The following is a 23,068-nucleotide window of genomic DNA, read 5'->3' on the forward strand; positions in this document are numbered from 1 at the left end:
CGCATTTTGCAAAATTGTAAATTACATCCGTATCATATTACTTTGACCCAAGCATTGAAAAACGAGGATTTTATCCGTCGCGTAAGATTTTGTAATTGGGCTGAAAACCAAATAATACGAGATCCGTTATTCTTTCGTTATATGCTTTTTTCTGATGAAACCACATTTAGTAAGAGTGGAGGCGTCAACAGACATAACTGCCACTATTATTATGAAGGAAATCCACATTGGCAACGGAATGAAGAATTACAATAGCAATGTTCTATTAATGTGTGGGCTGGTATAGTAGGAGATTACGTTATTGGTCCATATTTCTTTCAAGCAAACCTTAATGCGCAAAATTATTTAATTTTTTTGCAAAATCAGTTACCGATCCTTTTAGAAACTGATCTTCAGACCCGTAATCGAATGTGGTTTATGCAAGACGGGGCGCCCGCTCACAGAGCACGCGGAGTCAAGGACTTAAAAAATGTATTCGGAAGACAATGGATTGGTTTAGGTAGTCAAACTTAGGAGTGGTCTCCTAGCTCTCTTGATCTGATGTTATTGCATTTCTTTCTCTGGGAATATGTTAAAGAAAAAGTGTACAAGACTGAGCCGACAACTATTGAAAATATGCAACAACGTATTCGTAACGTGTTTAGAAGCATAACACCAATTGTTCTTAATAGAGTGCGTAACAATTTTCATAACAGATTGCGTTTATGTATTCAACAAGGTGGACGTATCTTCGAACACCTTCAATAAAATAATTAATTATTTTTAAATACGCCCCCCCCTCCCTTTCACTCACACAAACACGCGCGCGCGCGCACACACACGCATACACGTACGCATACACACACGCAGGCACGCACACGCACACAGCAGAGAGGATTTGGAGTCATTAAATACCACGGGAGTGACGAACTGTGAGGTCCTTATCTCTGCTGACACACGCACGCACGCACGCACGCAGCACGCACACACATACCCCTACAAGAGATGTAAATCTGGCCGTGCAACCTCCACGTGGTATATCTTGGATAACGCTAATGCCGGCAGTATCGTAACTTTCAAGCTTCACATCTCGGAAGGTACTAAACAAAAATAAACTTTCTTGTAGTGTTTTGGAAAGGTCTCGAGATAAGCTACAAGAATATATAATAAAAAGTAGGCAGTCCTATTTAAAAAATTGATGGTGTCTTGCACGTGACCTTCAAGCAACTATTCAAGGTCAAATTAATGACACCATCTTATGACCCCCTTAAAACCATATAACTTTTGTCTGAAACATTTTCTTGTAAAATGCAAGGGAACGGAAATATTTGAGGTGATAGATTAAAATAGGACACCCTGTATGTGTGTGCGTGTGTGCGCGCGCGCGCGCGCGTGTGTGTGTGTGTGTGTGTATATATATATATAATTATTGTGCTATTGATCATTAAAAATTAGGAACATTAAGTAGCGTGAGAGACTGTTAGAAGATCCTTTAATTTTCAATGGTTCTGAAAACGTATGTTTTTTCCAGTACACGTGATACATTTACATTTAAGAGGATGCTATAATGACGGGAATTACCGACACATTACAGTGTTCATTAATTTTCGAATTGGATCTACAGATCACAAAATCCTTTTACAGAATAAAAGTACGCACCAAAACAAAGTGCGGGCTGGTAAATTTTACGAGAAAATCGAACAAAAAGTTAAAAATTTATTTATTTTCTGTTCGTGGATCTGTCAACCGAGGTTAACTTTTGTCATTTACTAACGTTCTGTAGCTCGTATGTATGAAATGAGACCAGGCCGCACTTTAGAAAACTCTAACGAACAACACTGACTGTGTGTCATTCCAGTCAAAAGCCTAACAAAAAAGTTTAACATGTAAATAGCTGTACGTGTACAAATTTCGCTTAGCGCACGTAAACAATGGCAAGCAGAGTAGTGACTGTAGTTGATAGGTCTTTTCGGAGATGGCGAAATAATCGAAAAACAAAGACAGATCTATGCGTTGGACAAAGAGCAATAGCCTAGTCTCCCTTGAAAAATAATCTGCAATGCCAACGTCGAGGAAGTTCTTCGGTCACTATAGCATCTTCTTAAGTCTCTAATAAATGCCAATTGCATTTCAAAGCAATAATCTCTTGTGATAGAGTACTAGAGTACTAGATCAATATAACCGTAATAAAAATTAACCCTTTCGCGTATAACATCGTGTGAGATTCGTGGTAAGAAAATCGGGCCAAACATATAAGAACCACGGGTGAAGGCCGTGGTACCTCGATCCAGCCAAACGTAAATAATACGTGTTAAACTCGTGGTTTGTAGATACGGCCAAACGTAAACAACACGTTAAATGGCTCGATGCATGACCGACCTTGCTGTTATTTATGACACACGCCGTCGGAACTTAACGCGTACGGTAAAGGGTTAAGAATTGCGAGCGGCTATTCAATGACGTATCTGTTAACCCTTCGCAGTATAGGTAGTATACGTGCACAAAAGAATAATGTTCCACCCCAATATGTAGCATAAATGTACATCTAAAAGAAAAAATGATTTACATTTATGCGATATGTATGACACTTGAAATTTTATGGTTTTTTGAGGTTACTGAATCAGAATATATCAAAATTTTACAATTTAAAATAGCAGATTGTAATTTAAGAACCTAAATGAAAGATAAAAGGCAATGAAAGCCACACACGGTCTTCATGCAATAAATATAATGCAATATGTAATTTAATATTAGACAAACATTTCAACCTCATATCAGAACATTCTTGATACATAACATAATTGGACTTACAATAACCACCGATACATTACGATTAAAATGCGAAAATCATTGTAAGTTCAATTATGTTATGCACTGAAAATGATCCAATGTAAAATCAAAACGTTTATTTAACATTGAAATACATATTATAATTTTTGCACGAAAACCTTGCGTAGTTCTCATTTTTTTTTTTTAGATGAATAAAATTTAAATTTTAGTCATCTGAGCCTGACACTGATTCTTTAAATTTTAAGAATTCAATTGTTTTTTTCAAATTTTAATACGCTTTATTAAAACCGCCATTTTAAAATATAAAACTTTGATATACTCAAATTCAACAACTTCAAAAACGATAGAATACCAAGTTCCATACAAATCGAAAAAGATTAAATCAGTTATTTTTTAGATTGCATATACGCTACACATACACTGATGATCTTTTTTCTGTGCACATATATACTGCATACACTGTGAAAAGGATAATGTTTGACTGTGGGTGTTATTTAGCATAAAATAAATGTAGTCTTAAATGTGTTCATGTAGTTACGGCACGTGTCCCGAACGTATGCAATATATAAATGCTATATATAAAATTACGAAAGATGTCAATATTTAATTAAAATTATTGGTTTGCATACAAGTAATATAAAAAAATATGCTCCTGTACATTCTAATAATATCATGTTTTTGACAAAATTGAAATTAATATCCTAAATATTTAAGATTTTATTCCTTTTGTATATAAAGTGTATAATTAGAGGTCGGACCTGGAAATATACATTTAATCCAAAAATGATCCAGGCCCCACCTGACAACAGCCAAAGGTCCTGGAAATATACATTATATTATTTGAAAAGTCCCTGCAGCAGCCAATAGACACATGTGCACGCGCACACACAAACACGCACGCACCCGCACACGCACGCACACGCACACACGCACGCGCGCAAGCACATACACACACATTATAAGTCTCTTTATACAGATGAAAATATTTCTAATTTCTTTGTCTTGTTCATCATCAGTTACTGTATTATATTGTATATATTTTCTGAGTTAAATTTCTTGAGCATATTTTTTATTGATTACCATATCCACCTTGTGGCATACTGTGAATCGTGCTCGCAAAATTGCATCTGCAGTTTTTATATCCATTTTAAACCTTCATTTGTTTTTTATTATATTCATTATAGAGAATACGCGCTTGACTATAGCATTTAAGAAAGGCAAACATAGCGTCGCCAAGGCAAATCTTGCAATATTTCCAAATTGTTGTTGATCAGCAGAGTTTCGATATTCCAAAATTTCAATATAAAATTCCTCTGAAGTAGATAACTGGCTCCACTGCTTAATATGAAGAAGATTCCATTCATCTATAGTTGTATCAATATTTTTACATATGTTTTTAAAAGCTGTAACTAGCTTAGAAATCTTTGGCTTTATTTGTGATGTTGTTAGTTGTGACAGAGAGGAACCTGAGAGGTGCCACGTCGACCTTCTTCTTATAAAGCTAAAATTCTCGACGCACTAACTACTCACATCCATTTAAGGAATATGAACTAAAATTACATCCATTTTGCAACGCTGTCGATAAAAATGGTTCAAGCCTGTGCTAAAATCATGTAGTGGGGATACCCCTATGTCGAACAAACTGGTACGGATTAACTTCGTGTGCATCATAATTTGTTTCTGCATTTCCTAATATCAGAAGTGACGACAATAATTTATTTACTATAGAAATTTCCAATAAATCTTCAAATACATCTTCAAATAAATATGACTTAAAGTTCCCAGCAATTTCTTTAATATAAAAATTAATTGATATAAATATCACACAGCAAATGCAAGCAAAGGTGAACGAAAGTGTAAGTTGTTCACTGATTCATAATGTTGAAAATGAAATATCATGTATTATGCTCTTATGAATGCTATGTACCAAATTTTCAAAGTGTTATAACATATAAATGATAAAGTGCACATGAATATGGTAACCAAACAAAGCTAATTAAACAGAATGCGCGTTATTAAATTTATTTTTGTCTTCCTATTTTCCTATAATGTGTATTTTTCACTTTTTTCAAGAAAAATGTGCTTCACTCTATCAGATCTGCCTCCAATCATTTTATTCTTCAATTTTTTCATTTTATCCTTCAACATTTGATACTTTTTTCAAATATCAATTTATTCAAATTATACATTGCATTAATGAATTGCAGACAGATCTAACAGAGCGAAGCATATGTCCGTTGAGAAAAATGAAAATACACATTGTAAGAAGGTAAGAAGACAAAAACAGAATTAATAACGCGCATTCCATCTAATTAGCTTTGTTTCGTTACAATATTCGTGTACACTTTGTCAATCATGTGTTATAACACTTGGAAAATTTGATGCGCAACATCAAGTGTTAACACAACTTATGATTGACATAGTAATATACAATATTTTATTTTCAATTTTTACAATACATACAGATTTATTTGAACTAATATAAACTAATATACAAGATATTAAACTACATGAAACAAATGTTCTAATAACACTAACATTCTGTTTTTTTTTATATTTACGAGAAGTAAATTGATTGATAAATAACTTATATGACGTATAACTTATCTGCGACTATATTGATGAATAGACGCGATTAATTTGACGCGTTTTTACATGAAACAGACAAATTTAGTTAAAAAAGTGTCAGACTGCCCCGCGAACCAAGATTAATGTTAACGATTGACAAATAAATATCAGGTTAAAGAATCTGTCACGGCGGCTACGATGATAAAAAAATACTACACCACAAGTACACAAGTCGCATACGGCTGACTGATGTATGCCAGCGCCACTTGTGTCAAAAATATGAAAGGGAGATTTCCTGAAAAGCGATGACAATGACGACGTTTTTTACATGTAAAACATCAAAATTTAGACTTTGCGTCGCGATATCTCCGCTCGTAGGGTAGAAAAAATACGGAGAGAAAAAATAAAAACACTTTTATTATACAATTCACCCCCAAGCTATCGATTAAGACTACTCAAAACTTGATTATTCCAGCTGTTACTGAGATCTAATAATCTCGTATGTATGGAACTCGCTGACTCGCGTAAAAGAGGTCGGTCTCTTGCTGGTGCGTCTACTTTGGCACGATGCTCGACCGAGCCTCTTGATAAATTGCGACCGCACTCACGAGCGTGGTGCAACTACGTTAGTTGCTCGTGACAATAGTTAAATAGTAAAGTTGTTCGCAAAGTCGTTCACCCATATGCACGAAATTAGACGATACTATTGGGCGCCAGGCACGAGCGAGCGTGCCACTCTTATACCAAGACATTGCCGATCTCCAAATTCTCGTAGGATCAAATGCGAAAATACTGGACTTTGTCACGGGCAATAACGGGCTCTCTTAATCGGTAGCTCAGCCACGGAATTGGCAGGCGGGAAAGTAGAAGAGAGCGAAGAAGCTTAAAGAAAACACATCAATTTAATGAAAAAATTAACAATATATTTCTGCCGATATCTAACATTAACTCACAAAGTTCTGCAACGAGGTCTCGCAATCCGGGCGCGGTCGGAAAATACCACGCGGTCGTCGGTACGAGCTTATTGAACGGAAAGAGTCAAGATTCAACTCTAACTAACGGCGGACAAAACACGCCGTGCACACTCAAAACTCTACACGCGCACTCTTATTCCACGCAATATAGGACGATTTGGTACGAAATACGCGATCGCTATACAGAAACACATACAAACGCTACTACAGACAACATACAAGAATATTACAACAATTAACGCGACTTGGCTGTGGTGTTGGCGACGCTCTCAATAAACGCCACCAAAGAAAATTAAGACGCGACTTGATCGGATGAGGCGCACGACGGCAGAGCACGCGGACAGCACGCAAGCACCTCCAATTTTAGCGGAAAATCTTACAACGAACTTGGGCTCTAATTACGGCTACCGCGCTCGCGACCCATCCAATCGGCGAAATCGGTGGCTTTACAAAAGTCTCGTTCGTCTCACCACGACGCTGAGTCATCTCTTGCTCGCATTTCGGCTCGTCTAACTTCGGTAAAACCGCTCTCGTCCTCGCGACTCGTCCGGCACTCGATCCACAGCGAAGTGATTGATAGCACGAGGAAATTTGGCAGGCGGAACGTAGGATCTCTTGCTCCACGCACGGGGGCTCGTCGCGCCCCGCTATAGATTCCGCCTTAGTACACGGTCCTCGCGACTCTCTAATCAGGCTGTCGCGCTACGGCGCGCAATTCAAGGTAGGTTGGTGTCTTCGGACAGCTCGCAACTTTTCCCGTGGTTTTTTCGAGGCCGGATGGCTATCTCTACAGATTCTTCGGTGTCCGCTGCCCCCACTCGGGACCAAATCGGAAACATCCTCTCGCAGCTCCTTGTTCGGGGTCTCCCACGCGATGATCTGTGTGGAGTGTCGACATCCCCTACGTCTGACCTTCCCTCTTTGCGTCCTGCAATTTCAGCGGCCTTACTGCTGCGTACATGCGCGACGGTAAGAGATAACGTATTTAAATGAAGAAAGATCACCTGTCGTGCACGCTACTGCGATCCTGCGCACTATCCATAAAATTCCGAGTGGCGTTAGGTCCTTCTTCTTGCAATCTTCTTGTCGCGTGGGACTTCGTCGATACAAAATTATTGGCCTTCAGTCGCCGATCCGCCAAACGTCGCTAAAATTGACGGACGAACACAAGCACACAAAACAAAGACGCGGAATTATTAGCGCACGCGCCGACACGTCCGTCTTCGAGCCAAGAGGACGTAGAGCCGCAGCGTGCGCTCCCCGGCCGGATCTTACAATCCCTGTGACGGACAGACGAACAGGATATCACGTCACAAGATATAACATTTAAAGTGTTCTGCTACATATCTGAAATAGATCAGAGACATAATTTTGTTGCTGACATTTAATAGTACAATTCGTGCCAGGTATGCCTGGGGTCCGATTCTAGGGTCCACGTTTTGTTCTTAGTTGTTTTTACGTTTATGACTATTATAACCGGATGCTGTGTCAGCGATCATGAATGTATCATAGTGTTAGTAAATTATGTTTTGACAGCCGGCCAATGTAACCTCAGTTTTGATTGGTGAAATCTCAGAAATATTCCAAAGCTTAATTGAAAGAAAGCGGATCGAAGCCTTTGATATATCAACTAAGTTGTAGTTTTGAAAATAAAAAGTGCTATTATTTGGCAATAAAAAAATGTACTTTGTGAGCTGTTTTTCTCACGATTACAGGTAATAATAAAACTTGGTGCAAGACATTACCGTATTCCTTAATAAATGTAAGGATAGTCAACAACGGAGTGTTTGTGACGATATCAAAGGCTTCGATCCGCTTCCTTTTAATTAAGCTTTGGAATATTTCTGAGATTTCACCGATCAAAACTGAGGTTACATCGGCCGGCTGTCAAAACATAATTTACTAACACTACGATACATTCATGATTACTGACGCAGCATCCGGTTATAATAGTCATAAACGTAAAAACAACTAAGAACAAAACGTGGACCCTAAAATCAAACCCCAGGCATATCTGGCACAAACTGTACATGTAACGTACATGTATGTTACTTGCTACATAACTCGTTACCTAGTGATACCTACTGTTATGTATATAAGATGTATATGTTATATTACTGTGTTTGCTGGGTAGTTACACAAAAAATATAATTAAGTTAAGTTAATAGTTACAGATGGAAAAAAGTAATAGAGTTAAATTATAGTTACAAAAAAAGTAACTCTATAACTAGAATTTCGTTACAAGTAACGAGTTACTTCCCATCCCTGCTAAAAATACAGATTGATTACTTTATTATTATACTTCTTGACTTAAATCAATCACTATTTTACTGACATGATGACTGATAAGTCAAAGCATTTGTTATCCATTATGTTTGATCCATTTATATAAATTAGCATTTTTATTCAGTGTGGCTTGTTATGGTCTAATTAATTTTCTATTTAAAATATAATTTTCTTCTATAAAATTATTTGCAGCAAATGATACAATAAAAAGATTAAGTTTACAATAATACATTATTCTTGAATTTATTTCTTTACCTGGCAATTCTAAACATTCCACAGCCATATTTAAGGTATACCAGGAGCATCGTCATAATTGTTATCAAAGCAATCCCTCCAATAAAAGTAGCTCCGACAAAGTATAGCATTAATAAAAACACTTGATTATGTGAAATAACGAAAAAATCAGGGAAAAGGCTCTGCTTAATATGATGTAATTGAGACTCGTTCAAGGCGGTATCGATATGATACAGTAAACTCACCACACACAAAAAAACAGTATTGTTGAATATGTGAAACACTAAAGAAAAGTGAAAAAAAACAAGTTTTATAACCCATTCCCTTACGGAAAATAAATATTAAGGCTCAATATTTAGCAAGGAAATTTCAATACTTACAATTATTAGTATTCAAGTTGTAATACTAAATATTGAAAGTCAGTATTGGTGAATGCTTAAGTATTAATGAAGATTAAATATTAACAAATACTGAGTATTGACAGTTAATATTAGTAAATACTAAATATTAGAAATTGGTATTGGTCAATGTTCAAGTATTAAACATAGTTAAGTAATGGTAAATACTGAGCATAAACAGTTAGTCTTCGTGAATACTTTAATTAGTAATCATAATGTAAAGGCGTCAATACATATTAAAGAGATTAGAAATACAATATAACTGATTTTTTATAAAATCGGTTAAAATTCATAATTTTACTAAAACTTTGTGTTTTTATGAACGATTAAGTATATAAACGGATAGTACAAATTATGGCCTACCATTTGTACTGTTTTCTATTTTATTATTAATTTTTATTTGTTTTTTATTATATGCATATAATTATTATAAAATGTTGCAAAACTAAAATATTTAATTCAATACTGTACAACTAAATATTGAGTTCAATTAAGTCTTGGTTAAAAATTTTGAATGGTTGATATGAATGCATTATTGTTCATAAAAATACGAAGTTTTAGCAAAATCGCGAATTTTAACCGATTTTATAAAGAATCAATCATATTGTATTTCTAATCTCTTTAATACGCATTGTTGCCTTTACATTATGATTACTAATTAAAGTATTCACGAAGACTAACTGTTTATGCTCAGTATTTATCATTACTTAACTATGTTTAGTACTTGAGCATTGACCAATACTAATTTCTAATATTTAGTATTCACTAATACTAACTATCAATACTCAATATTTGTTAATATTTAATTTTCATTAATATGTTTTTGTGCAACTAAATAACAATTGAATCAACCAATGTTTAGTTGATAATCATAGCGGACTAAATATTTCATTTCTTTTAACAAATATTTTTCAGTGCACTAAATTCAATAAATAAGAATGAGTTTTGAGCATATTTTTTGTATTTTGTATTACCCTCGTTAATACTAGTACTAAGTATTCAATAATACTAGTACTGAGCATTTGTTAATACTAATACTGAATATTCAGCAATACTAATATCGAGTATACACGAATACAAAGTATTGGCCAATTTAGTACTGCCAATACTTAAGTACTAAGACCTTAATACTTATTTTCCGTAAGGATTATTTTTTATACTTCTAAATAATAATGATATTAAAGATAAGTTAAGGGAGAAGAAGCCCTTTTGATTAAAGTTTTACAATTTTTTGTATATTAGAGATTATTTATTCTGACTACGTATAAATGCGCGATAGACTATTGGAAAGCTTTGACTATAAAGTGAAATTCCGATATTAATAAGGATCAACAAAATTTGTAAAAATACAAAAAGATAACTAGGAACATAAGATTCATATTTTAAAGAATAGAGTCTGAAGGGTTTTTCATTTTTCTAATAAGATTTCTTGGACATGCAAGTTTTCTCATTATTGTTTTGACATTTCAGCTCAATATCTACCATTTAATCATGGAACAGTACACGCTTCAACAACATTTACAAATTATTCAAATGTATTATCAAGGTTCGCGTTCAATTGCGACAATTTTATGTAGGCTATTTCCAATTTTTGGTCGTAATAATTATTCCACAAGAACAATTGAGCGTTTGGTGCATAAATTCAAATTAACATATTTACTTCATAATGTCCCCGTGTCAATAAGACAAAGAAACGCCAGAAGTGCTGAGAATATTGCGGTTGTACGTAAGTATTTGAATGAAGACTAAAATTAATGGATTTCGCATTGTTCTTAAGAGTTGAGTATCTCCCAGATGTCATTGTGGCAAATTTTACATAAACATTTGGGTTTACACCCGTATAAGATCGCCTTGACCCAAGAAAGCTGCACGACCACGCATCGGGCCAAACAATCAAATTATTAAAGTTGAAGTATAGCTGTGTTATCTCCAGAAATGGTTACGTTAATTAGTCGCCTTGTTTGTGCGATTTAATACCTTTAGACTTTTTTTCTTTGGGTTTATGTTAGGTCTCTGGTCTAGAACAACAAGCCAGAGTCTTTAGATGCTCTCAGGACCAACATTGAACGCGAAATTGCTGGAATATTGGCCAATTTATGCTAAAAAGTAATGAAAAATTGGATTTATGGAAGCCCATCTATTCATGCAAGCTCTTCTGTGAAGGACATTTGAATGATGCTGTATTCCATGATTAATGGTATCAATGGTACTTTAATCCGAAATAAAAGTTTCATTGATATCTCAAACACATGCTATTTTACTTAAGCAACAAATTGCGTTGCCCTTAATGAAAGACCCCCCAGAGTCAAACTATCTACCGGGCGCGTATCTCCAATTGGCGGATAGGAGAATGTTCGTAGTCCCACGGGAGTAAAATCCCATGTGGAATCAGGGTCCTTCTGGATAGCAGTGGTTATAATTGGTCCCCCAGGTATAAAACCTTGTGTGAAACTGGAAAGACCGCCGCCACGGACCAACTCCCTAAGCCAAGCTGGAAGCTATCGTGGCGGCGGCTGCATGGCATTGAGAGGACAGTGTCTCGAACGATGCCTTTTAAGGCATCTCAGAGTGATAAGAAATCTCAGAGTGATTAGCCTTACTTATACTCTACGGGGCTTTGCGTGAGTAGACCGTTAGTTCCATAACTGCTCGTGGGATTATTTATAGAAACATTAAAAAATGTAAAAAAAGGTGATAGAGGAGATGGATGCTCACATTATGGAACGTCTAGCGCGGACGCTGTGGCGGGGGTTGCGGACAAGACTCATCCGGGCTCTGGAAGCGTCATCGCCACGGTTACGGCGGAAAGCCCCGCGACAGTAGTGGGTCCTCCTGTTAAGAGAAACCGCTCTGGTGCGGAGAAAAAGAGGGCTAGGTGAGAACGGCAAAGAGCCCAAAGCGGGGTCTCTTCTGGTACCAAGATAACATCGAGAGAAGTGAAGAGGCTCACCAATAACAAGCGTCGGAAAGGCTTTAATGATACTCCTCCTTCAACGGAAGGACTCGCTAAGAAACGTAAGGCCCATCAGGGCAGAACCTATGTGGCGGATTTTTTAACAAAAATTATCATCACTGAGGATTATGCCAAAGAGGAGATCACTAGTGAGCAATTCTTTTATAGCTAGCCGTCAGCAGGGTGATCATTGGGATCCGGAAGGATCCCATTCCTTGATTCGGAGGTACCATTCTTAGGAAACGTGCGGTAGTCGTGGGCAGGGATGAGGCGTCTCTAAGCTGGCTCAGTGAGCAAATGGCAAACATCACTCTCTGAGAAAACGCCAAGCTCAAGGTGGTGGATTTAAAAGTGCTTCAAGGCAGCATAGAATCATGGTCTCGATCCTGAGAGCTTTCGACGACTCGGCTATGGCAGCGGCTGGAGAGGCAAAATTTTGGGCTCAGCATCGTGAGCTAGAAGGTTTTTGCCGAAAACGTAGGGGTCAGATGGTAGGAACTTAATTTTCAGGATATCAAAATTCAGCTTTTTGAAGCTAAGAGCGCTGACCTTACCTCGGGCTCGATCAGATTTAAGGTGAGCGGTGCCCAGGGCAAGGATAAGGAAAGGAGGGAGGAAATCCCTACTTAAAATTGAGCCGTAAAAATGTCTCGTACTGAGATGGTCTTCACCCAAATCAACTTGCAGCAAAAGGACTTTGGCAGTTCTGTCGAGGACAAGCTGGGGTGCACACAAGTCATTTCACTGATACAAGTACCTTAGCTCGTCTGAGGTCGTATCAGTGGCCTGGTAGCATGCAAAAGAATGTTCAAGTCTTCGACAGCTGGGAAGCCCAGAGCCTACGTGGCGGTGAAGGGCATGGACATTTGACTTATGCCTCATCTATGTGCTAGAGATGTAGTGATTGTCAAACTGGATATCACCGAGGTTTCGGGAGATAAAAGGAGAGTGTGCTCTGCGTATTTTCCTCACGATGAGGAGAGCCCACCGCCGGAACCGGTGATTAAACTGGTAAAGTACTGCCAAGAAAAATGGTTTCCCTTGATAGTGGAATGCGATACTAACTCGCACCACACAGTCAGGGAAAGTACGGATACTAACGAAATACCTGAAAGCTGTTAGAATTTCTAGCGTTAACCGATCTGGAGATTCTCAACAGAGAGCTCACCTTCTGCACGGCGGTGAGGAGAGAAGTTCTCAATTTTACTGAGTTCTAAGTGAATATCTAAGAATGTGATCTGGTGAATCTCTTGAATAAGCCCTCATTATCTGATAAAACAAAGCGCCAAGTATATTTATTTCGTAATATGTCAAAACTGCAATGGATAAAACCAAATATAATATCATCAAAAAGAAGTGATTTCAAGAAAATTATTTCAAGTATAATATTGTTATACTCGAAACGAGCACACATTTCACTCACGCAAAGACACTCAAACGTGCGAGACAAAACAAATAAACACTCTTTACAAAAAGAACATAAGCCTTAATCGTGGAACTTTATACAATTCATTTGTAGCGGAATTATTCAAAATATTACTTGACAGCCCCGCGTCCAGAAACAGAACAAAAGCCGGGCTTCTTCTGTTTAATCAATGTTCCTTCGGCCAACTTCTCAAGCTCACAAGTAAATTTACAGAGTTGTCACCTATTTTAATAAAACTTTGCATATGTGTAGAACTTTGAAAAATATTAGACACGTATTTTTTTTATCGGCAATGGTTCACTCTGAAGGGTGAAAACTACCTCTTAAAGGTAAGAGATAGATTTAACACATTAGATGTAATAAATTGAAAATTTGAAAAGTAAAATGTGTTAGGAGGTTTTTTGGGTCGCTGAAACTAAATCTTATGTCCAAAGTATAAAATTTAAAATGGCCGATCCAATATGGCGTCCAGATACTTATTTTGTATAATATGAAATTAAAAATAGTTGAAAATTTTAAAAAGTAAAACGGGTTAAGGGGTTAAAGGGTTTTTGGAATCGCTGAAAATAAATCTCATGTCAAAAATAAGAAATTTAAAGTTTTCTCTACGCCCAGTGAGAAATGATACATCAAATTGATACCTAAGGTCTCACGCAAACAAGTAAGTGCTGGCGCTACCGCTAGGCAGCCACGCTGCACAGACCCAGTCGGATACAGTAATGATCAGACACACATCGTTTTAATTGGACACGGAACCGATTGCGCACGGACTCGATTGCCCACAGACCCACTTGTACACAGACCCGATTGCACACGACCTGATTGCACACCGACCTGATTGCGCACCGACCCGATGGCCCACCGACTCTATTGCTTACCGACCCGATTGTGCACGACCCGATTGCCCACCGACCCGATTGCGCACCGACCCGATTACGCACGGACCCGATAGCGCACAGACTCGATTACACACGGATCCAATTTTACACGAAGAAAAATTATTTTAAGAACAGAATTGTCCTCTGACAAAAACACAGTTAAGAAATAACGTAAATTGTTACGATCCGCCGGTCTGCAAACTGGCGGCGTAATGGTTTTGGACTTTTGGCCGCTGTCACCAGTCGTTATGATTCGGGTGATATGCCCCTCCTCATGACAACATTTATATATTGGTTAAACTGTTTTTATTTTATAAAAGAGTTTTGGCTGTTACGTGGAAGAGGGAGCGTGGTGCAGAAGAAAGGAAAGAGAAAAAGAAACTATCAGAACTGATTTTAACCTTTAACCTTTTATTAATTACGATTCTAGTGGTATAATTTCGCCTTAATGCTACCGCACGCGTCATAATGGAAAATAATTGAAGTTAATATAAAAAAAAGAAGAAAAAGAAATTTAGTCAAAGAAGAAAAAAAAAGGAAAAATGGATAGGAAGGAGAGGGTTGGTTACGGTGTTTCTGGTTTGTCTGATCGTATTGAGATCTTGTGTGGACTTTAAGATCGTCTTACCGGTGGGCAGCATGTGGAGCGAGCAATGGATACTCTCAATTTTTCTTATAGTAGGTTTTCCTCGTGTAACATAAATCGGGCTTAGGAGACTCAGAATGAATGCATAAGCGATCCACATGAATTGAATGATTAATTATATTTCCGATATGCTTCAAGACAATTGAATTAACAAAATTTATTGAGCGCAGTCCCACAGGCGGGACCAACGATAATCGAAACGTATCGTGTGCGCGCGGATCATTAAGAGAGAGAGAGTACGACCTGGCGTGATGTTCGATGTCGGAGCGCCGTGAGAGCGAAGGCTATTCTGCACATTTGATGACAATCAAACCCAGTGCTGCGATGCCGTGCTGTGGCTGGATTCGGAGCCGCAGGACCTCACGCGTTCTCCCGTGCTCGGTGTTCCGCGTCTTGCGTCAGGCTCCGTCGGCGCCTCTCCTTCGGAGTAATCTTTATCCTCCAAGGCTCTGGGCTTCGTGTGGGCGTATCCCCGACTACACCTTGTCAATCCACGACACAGCCGGATTCCTTCCGGTTTAGATCTTCTGCCCAGGCCAGCCCGAATGCTTCTGATCTAATTCTCCGGTCCCCGACTCCTTTCCCTCGCCATGTTCCCGTCCTGCCATTACTTTTATTCTTCTATTTCCTTTTCTCACATTCCACCGCTCGCCTCGCTCGTCTCGCGCTTTTCCCTTTCCGCTGGGCATATTTCCCACTTTCTCCTAAACCTGTCTCTCTCCTCTATCTTCCTTCTCTCTCTCTTACGGGCCTCGCAATTCCGTTGAACGCTCTAATTTGCTACACTCGTTCGGTGAAGAACCCGTCCGTAGGGGACTGTCGGGGTCTAGCGACCCGGTTGAGAGGGAGAAGCTTCGTGGCCTTTCACAGTGGTACGAAGTCGGAAAGAGGCTTGGCCGCTCTCCTCCGTAAATCGGGCACGTGCGATGGCCGCCGAGTCGTGCGTTCTAGGCGAGGGAGAGGACGGGGTTCTATTCCCTCCCGAGGAGTGTCTGTAGCGGGGGAAGTAGCCTCTTGTCCGTGCACCCCTCGAGCAAAGATAGAGGGATCGAAAGTCCCAAAGGCAGTGAGCTCGTTTTTAAGCTCCTTCAGAAACACACGTCGCCCGACTCGCTTCCCTCGATGGGTCTTTCTGCCCATGATAGCCTGATGGGTATCATTTTAGTAAGTTAAGGGTTTTTTTCCTTTTTGAAGGCTTGCCACCAGAATTTTAAGACTAGTATCTTTTACCATTTGTGTACGAAAGAGAAGAGAAAGAGAGCAAATAAGTGAGTATGGTTAAACATGATCTAAAAGAATTAATTGAGAGAATTTATGAGAACAAGAGCAATAACAAGAGAACTTGATAGAAGTTTTCCAACGAGGATCCGAGATGTCCTGCCCCTGCTTCTATTTGATAGAATTAGTGTTCTTGAGAAGAATGCGGATTGGCAGATCGAGTCTACGAAGGAGCTATTTCAACGGAAGCTTAGAAACGCACATTCGAGTCTTGGGGGCCGTCCATATATTACGTAAACAAATTTTTAGCCATTTTTGAGTCCCCCCTCTCCAATGTAAGCAAATGTCAGATTTTCTAAGACCCCCCCCCCTAAAATTACGTAAGATTTTCCTATATGCTCGATGTAAATTCTGAAAATATCTAATTTGCTGATATTACTAATAACAATTCATTTTGGCGTATTTTTTTTTTTTTGTTTTCAACGCAATTATATGATTCTTTAAATAACTGAGAGTAGAGAGGATATAGTATCAGTGTGCAAAATACATACATACCTCTAAAATATTGTGAGAATTATAAGAATACAATATGTTATCGGCAAAATTAATAAAATCTTTTATTTCACTTAATTGTAATTATCAACACTCAATTGTCATTTTCAAATGGTCCTCTCAACCAATTACTCATATTATTTATCACAATATCCTCCTGATCAATGAAGTGCGAGTCGCTGTTACTATCTGCCTCTACTTCTGTTTCTTCCATCCACTCTGTATCGTCACACCCCGATACAGGATCTTTGACGCAGAGAACTTCTCCACTGTGTCGAGCAGCGATTCTGATCTTTATTACATCATTCGAAGCATGTGCATCCTTTTTCTGGAAATGCACATGCTTCGAATAAAGTAATAAAGATTTTTTTGAAGCATGGTACAAGCCACACGTTTTGCAAATACGCCCATCCAATTGCGATTTTATGGATTGGCAAAAAAGATCATATGGAACTTGTAATATAATCCATCAAAAATATATTACAAATGCAAACATACTGTATGTATTTGTACTATGTTTTGAAATATGTGTACATAGTTTGATCAATTTTCTACCTGCAAAAAACCTCTTAAATCGGGATTCAGTTTGAGAAAGATACGAGTCATCAAATCTAAGAAACTCCCATCTGTTTCATTCTCGGTGACGACTAAATCATGCGTTGTTTGCGTCAGTCGAATTGGATGGAGAAAAAATCCTTCCGACAGCACCCTTTTTAACCCACTCCGAGTAATAGAACAACAATCATGCGAGTTACACTTCACAATCTGAAGCAAATACTGGCTTTCTCGGACATGACGGCTGTACCATTTAGCATCACATATGGAGGAACATACTGTGCACTGGATGTCCATCGATTGTTAGGCTGCTCCATACCTCTGCTAGAGCTCGACCAGCATATTCAAAGTTTTTGAGCTCCAGTTCTTTATCGACAGTCTTCCCCTGTACGTTGAGATGTGTCCCAAATTTGTCATGGGGCAAAATAAGACCAGCAAGTTCATGGGTCAAAGGAGCCATGCGACGTTCTACTCGGTTAAAGGCGCTTCTGCCTATAAAAATTTTTTACCAGTAATAAAATATGTAAGCTCGGAATGTCATAAAAATTAAGAGTAACTTTATTCACAAAATATTGTATTTTACCTAGTGCGTTTGTGGCGACAAATATAGCATCTAAATTATATTTTTTAAAATAGCTGATAGCATGGGCAATCACCTTGCTGTAGCGCGGGTTCTCATCCGGTCCGCCATCTACAGTTAAAATCAAAACTAGCTGCCCTCCTCTGCTCTTGCTAATGCATGAAACGCCTCCAGATCTGTGCGTGCAGATCCCGTGCGTGGGTGGATGCTGTGGACGAGGAATGCTTGCCACTATAAAAGTCGGACCCGAATAGCCCACAGCTTTAGAACAGCCCATTTGTTTAGGGCTAATGCATATTCCAGCGTAAACAGAAGGTATAAGTTTGTGTCTCGCTGCTACCACCCAATCATAGTCGGGTAATGATACACGGTACTCGACATGCATAAATAGTGGAGTTTGTTTGTTTGCTGCTGTTAATCCTATCGGCACTTGGGCCTTATCGTCCTGTGAAATAAAACATACTTGCGACGGACCAAGAAGAGAAGCAATGCATTCGAGATATCTTATAGAGGCCGTGGCAAAAGGGCCATCCACGTGCTTGCAATGCAAGTTTGTTTGTGCGCGAGTAAGTCTTACGGACACCGTTTTCACATGACGCTGTCCCTTTAGAGTGCGTGAGATTTTAGGCAAGAGTCTTAGATAGGTTGCGGATCTAATATAAAAAGATTAAGATTTTTGTAAATATTAATTTCAGTTTAGATAAAATTCAAGAAAGTCATTTAAGAATAGAGTTTATATTATATACCTGCTAAATGAAAAACCTAGTTTAAGCAACTCCTCATAAAGTTCATCAAGAGTTTTGATGTTACAAATTATATCGGAGCGCCTTTGGTCATCCAACTGCCAAACATCGCAATGTCGATGATAGTTTTCAGGAGGAGTGGCTGATTCTCTTCTATTCGGAGTCTGCCAACCCTATCTCGCTGGTGCAATTTCTCTTTCACCACAGGAAATTCTGTGCATATTTTGCTCATTTTCGCCTTCTTATTATCACGGTGCTTTTTTTAGGCAGCATTACTCTTCTTTCTTTTCAAATCTCGTCTTGCTTCTTCTAGCGCTTTTTTAATTTTTTTAATTTCATCCTTGATGTCGCTAGAGTGAAATGAGTCGCGAGCTAAAAGCAGAGAATTTAACCGCTTTTCCAAGACCATGATATTCTTTGCCGCAGCCTCTTGCCCGGGTGTCGAATTTCCTTGATACTAATGAAGAGGCTGCATCGATTTCAAAGTCATCTACATCGTTTTTATTATCTGTATTGTCTATAGTTTCTCTTGCTGCGAGATAAGCGCAGGATGCTGTCTGAGCAGGCGATGCACAGCTAGACGAAGGAGCTACACTAGACACTGCAGCAGGCGGAGTCTAAAATAATCGAAAATGTGAAAGGGAGAATTCTTGAGGTCGACAATGACAATGACGTCTCTTACATCAAAATATCAAAAACTTAGAATTTGCATTGCGATATTTTCGCTTGTAGGGCACGGAGAGAAAAAATAAAATCACTTTTATTATATAATTCGACCCCAAACTATCGATTGAGACTACTCAGAACTTGATCGGTTTAGCCGTTACTGAAATCTGATAATCTCGGTATGTTTGAACTCGCTGATTCGCGTAAAAGAGGCGGCGGTCGGTTCTCTTGCTCATTCATTCAGAGAAGAGACAAAGAGAGAGACATAGGCACGAAACGCGACCGCGCCTCTTGATTAAAAAATACAATTTTATATAATATTTTAAAAATAACTAATTTTGTTTATAATGAATGAATTTCGATAATTTTTTAAATTAATGGTTTTTAAATTATTATATAAGGTTTTAAAATATTTATTTAAATCTGCCAGCTTTATATTGTTTGAATAAGCATATAGAAAATTAAAAAAGTACTTTTATATTATTCATTAATTTTTTTATCTAATTAATAAAAGGTTTAGCGTCGAAAAATGAATTTTCATAACTCTAGTTCTAATTGGGATTAAGAGATAACTTTTAAATAAAAATTTTGATAGATCTGAGATCGAAAATCAGATCAAACCTTGACAATTCATTTTTATTTTATATGAAATCGGTATAGATACATTTAGGTAACTAACATCATGAAGGCTAAAGAAATTTTTATAATGTTAACACCGAAAAAACATATTTTTAACTAATAAAAAATTCTTAAATCCCACATAAAGTAATTTATTCCAGTCCACATTTTTTTCAGCTTCATATCTTTTACTACAATTACAGAAAAAATGTCACTGTAACTATTGCGGATTATTTTTGGAAAAAGAGCTTCAATACTTACCTTTTGAAAAAAACGATAATATATTACGTGCTTTTTGTTTTGTTATATGCTCTTCATAATTTATGATCAAAGCCGAGATACACTTATCGGCTTCACACTTATTTTTTGCATCCTTCCATATCTTCGTCACTTCTTTTGGACAAAAGTCTCCTGTTTTGTCAGGATATCTTTTTCTATACGCTTTAAACAGCGTACCGAACTGTTCACTCCGCTTAGAAGTATACATTTATATATTAATATAAAAATCTTGAAGTTTAATACACCTCTAAAATAATTAAACAGTAGCGCGAATGACTGGTGTAGATCAACACTCGTTATAGATGAACGTTCCGCGAGAACTCGGCAGTGACAGAGAATGATCCGCGTATGAATCCACGTATTTGTCGCGTATGAACAAATGAACTTAGAAACAAAATAGAGCTCACAGACTGCGGACATAATCGCGCATGAAGCTGCGTATTTTATTTGAACAAATGAACATGGAAACCAGTGGTGGATTATACATGAGGCATATGAGGCGCACGCCTCAAAGCCTGGTCGCTGCGAGGACCCGACCCAAAACTTAAAAATTGTTTATAAAAAATTAGAGCAAACGCAAAGTGTTAAGTTAACATTTCCTAACATCATTACTTTACTGGAAATTTATTTAATAAGTTATCCAATGCCTCTGCAACAATATTGACTGTGATGCTATTATAAAAGACTGATTAAAGAAAGCAAGACAAAAATATATTTGTTAATAGTTTGATTAAGTAATTGTATTTAGAGTTTGCTAATTAAGCGGTCTTTATTTGTTCAACGTAATTTTTAAACGTTACTTAACGTTTAAACTTTTAAATTTTGCTATAGTTTACAAATGTTAAATCAGTATGCGAGAAAGAGGTACCTCGAGACGCCTTATCATCTTCAACATCCGGAGATACACGCCGGGGACAGACATAAAAAATCTTACGTAAGAATGTGTATGACCCCCCCTCCCCCCATGTCAGTATTTGTCAGAATTTGCCTGACCCTCCCCCCCCTCCCCCAACCATGCTTACGTAATATACGGACGGCCCCTCGTTTCAGGATGGAGAATTTTTAGTCTCGTCAAAAACAGGCTCAAGGAGGCGTTGTTTGAGTGATGGCTCATTCAGCGCACAACTTAGCCGCTGTAGACGAGATAGGTGCAGGAAGGAGTTCTGCGGAAGAGTGGAAGCCAGGGGGAAGGCATCCTAGAGATCCGGGATGGAAATGATTAGTTATTGACCCACCCGTTATCCCGTCAGCAATCTATATAGCTTGGGAGCCTGCCCTGAGTTGCGCTCTCACCGATTGCTTGACTCGATAGAAGTAATCTGATTTCCGATTTCGCGTCGTATTTATACCATCTAGTTGTAGACGAGGGGTACCAGGGAGGAGAGGTTCCCGATTTCTGTTAGTTTTTCAATATAGATAAGCCCTTTAATGATCACGCGCTTTCCGCGTGCCGCGCGGCTCGAGAGTTCAAGAGGGAATCGCATATGAGATCAAGAATTAATTTCGAAGCTTTAAAATTTAATATAAAATGTAATTTCTCTAAAAGATCTTTGAATTGAGCGCGCAGAACTGTAGTGCTGATTTTTCTGAGTCGTTACATAGAGAAAGAATTAGAATTTTTCAACGCGAACTATTTTTTTATTGATCTTGAATTTTCAGAAGACTCTAGCGGTTCTAATTTTTATGGGATTTTAATGTAGTGCGACAGAGTGCAAGCCGAGAGTGAGTGTAAATGATTTCTAGATTGAAATTAATAAGTTTATTAAAAATACTATTTTTAATCGTCCCGTAAAGATAGATGGAATTATCGTACGAGAGTCGCGAGAAGCGCGCGCCCGCGCGCACCGGTGTGGCGACGAAAATTATTCCGAGATCCTTTAAAAATTCGTGGAGGTTACAACTCTTGAGCTATATTAATTTTGATTTGACAGGATGGTAGTGCTGATTTTTCTGAATCGTTACGTTATCGAAAAGTTTAAATTTCAATATTGCTTTTGGGTGAAATTGATTTTTATACTTTGGACGTTTATAATGCTCTCAGTTTTCTCGTTTTTCTAGTTACACGTGCATAGTAGGATAATGGAGTAGGCGCTCTACAAGAGTGCACGTTGAAGTTTGCAAGGTTATTATTCCTACTATGAGAAAACTATTTTTCTTTATGCCTGGATAAATCTTGAGACTCGGCGCGCGCGCGAGCTTGGTGACGCAGGCGGGGGCCGCGAGGCATGGGAAGACCGCGCGCGAGCGTCATGAATCGTATTCCGCGCATTATTTCCAATTTAATCAAATTTGTACTTTAACTAGTGATCTCAGGTTTGCATGTACGGCGCGATAGCACCTAGTACACGTAATCATCACGCGATCACAGGTTTATTATTTTATTATTATTTTTACGGAAAAGTGTTACAAAATTTGGGCGATTGTGCGTTGCTATTATAATTTTTAGGTTTGAAGTGGTTAATTACGTTACATTATCCTTATGTGTCGAAATTTGTCTCTGTAATTTTTCTAGAAGGTTTAATTATTTTAAAATTTACGTTAACGGATGTATGCGGATGGTGCGTAAGGTTAAAGGAAAATTTTTGGGCACCAGACGTAACAAAATATAAAATTTTTTGGTGTATGTACTTTAAGTATCCAAGATGATTCATGTGACTTTAGTGCAAATATCAACTATTCTGTTAATAAACAAAATATTTTTATCTCTTACGACACAAGTAAGTTC

General features: G+C 38.0%; 2 protein-coding genes across 2 annotated transcripts in view; one reads left to right on the forward strand and one right to left on the reverse strand.

The window, feature by feature from the left end:
* Nucleotides 1-23,068, reverse strand: part of LOC120357460 — a 121,710-nt gene that overhangs the window by 65,712 nt on the left and 32,930 nt on the right. The window contains exon 4 of the mRNA XM_039447766.1: nt 8,853-9,114. Coding sequence (XP_039303700.1) covers nt 8,853-9,114 — 262 coding nt within the window. The remainder of the gene's footprint in view (nt 1-8,852; nt 9,115-23,068) is intronic.
* LOC113005670 overlaps nt 1-23,068 on the forward strand; it is a 144,312-nt gene that overhangs the window by 35,276 nt on the left and 85,968 nt on the right. The gene's annotated exons all lie outside the window — the stretch shown is intronic.

Source organism: Solenopsis invicta, chromosome 4 (genome assembly GCF_016802725.1).
Source record: "Solenopsis invicta isolate M01_SB chromosome 4, UNIL_Sinv_3.0, whole genome shotgun sequence".
Lineage (NCBI taxonomy): Eukaryota > Metazoa > Arthropoda > Insecta > Hymenoptera > Formicidae > Solenopsis > Solenopsis invicta.